The following is a 5,676-nucleotide window of genomic DNA, read 5'->3' as shown; positions in this document are numbered from 1 at the left end:
GAGAGAGAGAGAGAGAGAGAGAGAGAGAGAGAGAGAGTCTTTCCTAGGCACAGGAAAGAGTAGTTTTCCCAGAGAGAGAGAGAGAGAGAGAGAGAGAAAGAGAGAGAGAGAGAGAGAGAGAGAGTCTCTCATAGGCACATGAGAGTAGTTTTCTCGGAGAGAGAGAGAGATGAGAACAATCACAGTTGTTAATTAAACCACCAAGGAAACAATGATGAAGTTTCACAAGCCTCCAGCCCATTTCAATGGAAAACTCCCTTAATGTCACGTCTAAGTAGGTGTATAATGATCTCATTTACATAGGTAGTCGCAGCCCACTGCAGATGAGAATTCAGGAACTTGCTAGTGCAACTTATTTTAGACCACAAGAGAGAGGTAAGGACATTGAAGATTATCGGCACGGACAGAGTACCGGATAGCTAAACAAGGAATTTCATTATTATTATTATTATTATTATTATTATTATTATTATTATTATTATTATTATTATTATTATTATTATTATTATTATTATTATTTCGATAGCTCTCGATTGTATATATATATATATTTCTAATATATATTTACACTTGCACCACTTTGGATTCTTCACTATTATTATTATTATTATTATTATTATTATTATTATTATTATTATTATTATTATTATTATTATTATTATTATTATTATTACGCGAGAAACGAATCCATAGTTAGGTGTGGGTATAGATATATTTAAAAATAAATCTCTACGGAGGCTTTCTTGGGAATCTATTCGATTCGAACAGATTCCCGAAAGCTCTCTGTAGAGATTTATTTTTAATTATAATAGTACTCATACTTAACTGAAGATTTGTTTTTCCATTTCAAGGCTCATACTATTATGAGTATTTTTCAGTTATTATTATTATTATTATTATTATTATTATTATTATTATTATTATTATTATTATTATTATCTTTGGTCTATCACAGTCATCCTATTCGACTGGGTGGTTTTTATAGTGTGGGGTTCCGGGTTGCATCCTGCCACCTTAGGAGTCCACTTTTCTCACTATGAGCGCTATTTCTAGTAGCACACTTTTCTGCATGAGTCCTGGAGCTACTTCGGCACCTAGTTTTTCCAGATTCCTTTTCACTGATCTTGGGATCGTGCCTAGTGTTCCTATGATTATGGGTACAATTTCCACTGGCATATTCCATATCCTTCTTATTTCGATATTCAGGTCTTGATACTTATTAATTTTTTCTCTTTCTTTCTCATCTACTCTGGTGTCCCATGGCACTGCGACATCAATGATTGATACTTTCTTCTTGATTTTGTCAATCAACGTCACGTCTGGTCTATTGGTACATATCACCCTATCTGTTGTGATACCATAATCCCAGAGGATCTTTGTTTGATTGTTTTCTATCACTCCCTCAGGTTGGTGTTCGTACCACTTACTACTGCAAGCTAGCTGGTGTTTCTTGTACAGGCCCCAGTGGAGGGCTTTTGCTATTGAATCATACCTCTTTTTGTACTGGCTGTGCAAGTGCCGGACATTCGCTTGCTATGTGGTTTATGGTCTCGTCTTTCATAGCGCACTTCCTGCATATGGGTAAGACGTTATTTCCATCTATTGTTCTTTGGACATATCTGGTTCTTAGGGCGTGATCTTGTGCCGCTGTTAGCATTCCTTCTGTTTCCTTATTGAGTTCTCCCCTCTGTAGCCATTGCCATGTTTCATCGCGGGCCAGTTCTTTTGTCTGTCACATGTACTGTCCGTGCATTGGTTTGTTGTGCCATTCCTCTGTTCTGTTTTTCATTCTCCTGTCTCTGTATATTTCTATCTTCGTCTACTTTTATCAGTCCTTCTTCTCATGCACTCCTTAGCCACCCGTCTTCACTGGTTTTCAGATATTGCCCCAGTGCTCTGCTCTCGATGTTGACTCAGTGCTCTATGCTTAGTAGCCCTCTCCCCTCTTCCTTTCATGTTATGTATAGTCTTTCTGTATTTGCTCTTGGGTGTATTGCTTTGTGTATTGTCATGTGTTTTCTAGATTTCTGGTCTATGCTGCGGAGTTCAGCCTTTGTCCATTCCACTACTCCTGCGCTATGTCTGATCACTGGTACTGCCCATGTGTTTATGGCTTTCGCCATGTTTCCGGCTTTGAGTTTTGACTTGAGTATCGCCTTAAGTCTCTGCATATATTCTTTTCTGACCGTGTCCTTTATCTCTTGGTGTTTTATAACGTCTCCTTCTATTATTCCCAGGTATTTGTATCCTGTATCATCTATGTGTTTGATGCTATTCCCGTCTGATAGCTTTACCCCTTCAGTCCTTGTTACTTTGCCTTTTTGTATGTTGACAGAGGCGCATTTTTCTCTTCCAAACTCCATCCTGATGTCCCCAGATACAATCCTTACAGTCTGGATTAGGGTATCTATTTCCTTGATGCTCTTACCATACAGCTTGATGTCGTCCATGAACATCAGATGGTTAATTCTGTTGCCTCCTTTCTTGACTTGGTACCCAGCATCCATCTTCAGCAGTACTTTTGTCATGGGAATCATGGCTACTACGAAGAGTAGTGGGGACAGTGAGTCGCCTTGAAAGATCCTCTCCTGATTATTATTATTATTATTATTATTATTATTATTATTATTATTATTATTATTATGAAAATAGTTATATGAGACTACTGTGCCTGAATATATGTATGTATATACATTCATACATACACACACACACACACACACACACACACACACACACACATATATATATATATATATATATATATATATATATATATATATATATATATATATACACACACATATACATAATATTTACATACATTTTTTCAACTAAATTACAAACCAAATGAACGTATCTACTTGTTATTTGTGAGAAATACAAACTAACCTCCTAAGTGTTGAAATATGAAAAATCAGAAACAGTCGACTAATCTCTGCCGAGTGTACTTCGCATGAAATCAGGGGGAAACATTTAACAATATAAGTATCTCAAGGGAGACCGTAATAAAGCTTTAATGCAACGGTTAATCACGCTGCAATATTTGAAGCAGATTATATCTGGAACGCCTAAACAGGGTTCACCTTTGGCTGATCCGCCCTTGTCATCATTTCGTACTCAAATGCAAAATAGGTCTCTCCACAGCACCAATATGCAGTAAATGTGTTTCGCTGTCGAATAATAATAATAATAATAATAATAATAATAATAATAATAATAATAATAATAATAATAATAATAATAATAATAATAAATGTGTAACGAAGGAATAAACTATTTTATTTAAAAACATTATCTTCTGGATATAATAAAAGCCAAAAGTATTGGGAATAATGTGATTAATGAGCCTGTCTATGTATATAGGAATCCACAGATAAACTTTTGCATGATTCTGATTTCCTTTCTTACAGGCGAGAGAGATGGTCTGAGAGTCTCTGGAAGCACCATCTCTACCCTTAATAGATTGAGAGAGTCATAAATAATCTTGGTTTGTAAGCTTCGAGATTGTAAACAATTTTTCGTTTTCAGTACCGAATACCGATCCATGTTAGAAGCTTGCGAAAAATAGCACAAGTAACATATTAAACCTGGTCACATAACTTTAGCATACCATACATGCATTCCTCAGGCAGTAATCAGGACTATAGTATTCTGACTCAAATCCTAAAGTTCTTTATTTTTAATGTTTCTTTTTATTATTAGAGAACGAGACATTAAAAATAGCACTTCGACTTTAGACAAACTAAAAAAATAAATCAAATGACGGCCAGAGCGATCTGAAGCCTTAAACATTGTTTACTAATAGAAGATTTAATGTAATCACCAGGCAAGCGTTCAGTATTATGGTATTAGCCGAACACTTTGCATAAATTTTTGAATAACGTGCGATTGATAATTTCTCTATGAATTATTAAGCCCTATACTGCAGGATGTAGCAAGGGAGAGAAAGAAAAATATGTGCTTCTTTAATTTCAGGAACTGAATACCACAAAAAATATACGTATTTGGGTATGCATTAAAAACCATTCATCTAGTTGACCTTGCTCACTATGACAGTATTTGTTTCCTATGACATACGCAAGTAATTCTGATGTCTCCCAATGGGTCATTCTCGTCTAACTCACGGACACCTAATGAATCGTCAACGTAGCCCTCTCCTGAATGCTTTGAATGGAAAGTGAAGACAACAATTAAACACTTGTGTGAATGTCCAAAGTATGATCAACGGCGAACATAAAGTTTTGGAAATAAATCGATCAGTGAAATTTTGTCAGACTCTTCAACATTTGAAATTAATCCAGTTATAAAAGTTTAAAAAAATGTACTTTAATTGACAAAATATAAATAAAAAAACTTTAAATAAAAACAAATCCTCCGGGCCAGCCCTGTGAGAGCTGATAATCAGTCAGTGGTCTGGTAACACTGTTTTAATAATATAATAATCTTATAATATCAATATGACCCATGCCTTCGTTTATACTCATAAAAATCATTTATAAATTGTCTGCTATATAGACAAAGTTCACGAATTAGTTTCTACCTTGAATAACAATAGACCTATTAATTTTTAGACTCATAATCACTATTTTCTTTATTAAAATTTCCAATCGCTTCTCTGTCCCTGAGGACGAACAATCGTAAAAAAATTCAGATAAATATATAGCTACAGAGGAGAGAGAGAGAGAGAGAGAGAGAGAGAGAGAGAGAGAGAGAGAGTTTAAACAACCAAAATCTGCAATTTGAATCGCTCCAGACACGGATTTAAAATACATTTTGATAATATTCTTGATATTCGAACTAAAGGAAATTAGTTAAGGAACTGTAATTTTTAGGTAATAATGTTATTTTAAGAATGGTTTCTAAACGGTATTGCAAGTGCTTTTCATTTCATGTTGATATAACTTGTATATTTACAAGTGTATATATATATATATATATATATATATATATATATATATATATATATATATATATATATATATATATATATATATATATATATATATATATATATACCAGGTGTTTTGAAATTAGAGGCCCCCTCCACAGAACAAATGGAAAGTTATGAAGTTTTCTGCTATAGCCTATCTCCAAGTACATTATTTTAAGTTTCTATAAATCTATTTTTCATTTTACATTTCTTGTATTTTCAGACTGAGTGACGGAGTTAGATACAGCCATGGCAACTCGGAGGAAATCAGATGGATTGACCGTATCCGGGCTATAGCCTTCAGAGAGGCCAGGGATGCTGGCGCATCCTTCATTTCACGTTCCTGGATAGCTAAATACATTAAAAGACATGAATCCTTTGTTAAAAGAAACTGGAACAAAAATCCATATGACTGCCATTGCAAAAAGAGTGAGAATCTTGGAAGGCCTGAAGTCCTTTCTCAGGGTCAAAAGACATCATAGCTGAGGCAGTGGGTAGACCAAGAAAGTCTTTACGTAAATTGGCGCTTGAACCTGAAACAAAAAGGGGAAAGAAGAGAAGTTATAGTGCTGTATGTCGTGAGTTGAAAAAATCTGGTATCAAGCCATTTCATGTTATCAGCAAGCCCAACATCACTCAGTAACAGAGAGGAGACCGTGCATGGTTTTGTGGTTCATTTCTTAAAGATTGGGATGAAGCTGACTTTCTCCATGTTGCTGCATCAGATGAATTCTTCATTTACA

At 34.8% G+C, this 5,676-nt stretch overlaps 1 protein-coding gene across 1 annotated transcript in view; it reads right to left on the bottom strand.

The window, feature by feature from the left end:
* LOC136850354 (uncharacterized) overlaps positions 1–3,450 on the bottom strand; it is a 15,793-nt gene extending 12,343 nt beyond the window's left edge. Inside the window, exon 1 of the mRNA XM_067123974.1 lies at positions 3,412–3,450. Within this exon, the coding sequence (XP_066980075.1) occupies positions 3,412–3,450 (39 nt within the window). The remainder of the gene's footprint in view (positions 1–3,411) is intronic.
* Positions 3,451–5,676: the final 2,226 nt, after the last annotated feature.

Source organism: Macrobrachium rosenbergii, chromosome 22, assembly GCF_040412425.1.
Source record: "Macrobrachium rosenbergii isolate ZJJX-2024 chromosome 22, ASM4041242v1, whole genome shotgun sequence".
NCBI lineage: Eukaryota > Metazoa > Arthropoda > Malacostraca > Decapoda > Palaemonidae > Macrobrachium > Macrobrachium rosenbergii.
The sequence above is the reverse complement of the archived record's forward strand: the minus strand, read 5'-3'. Positions and strand labels throughout refer to the sequence as shown.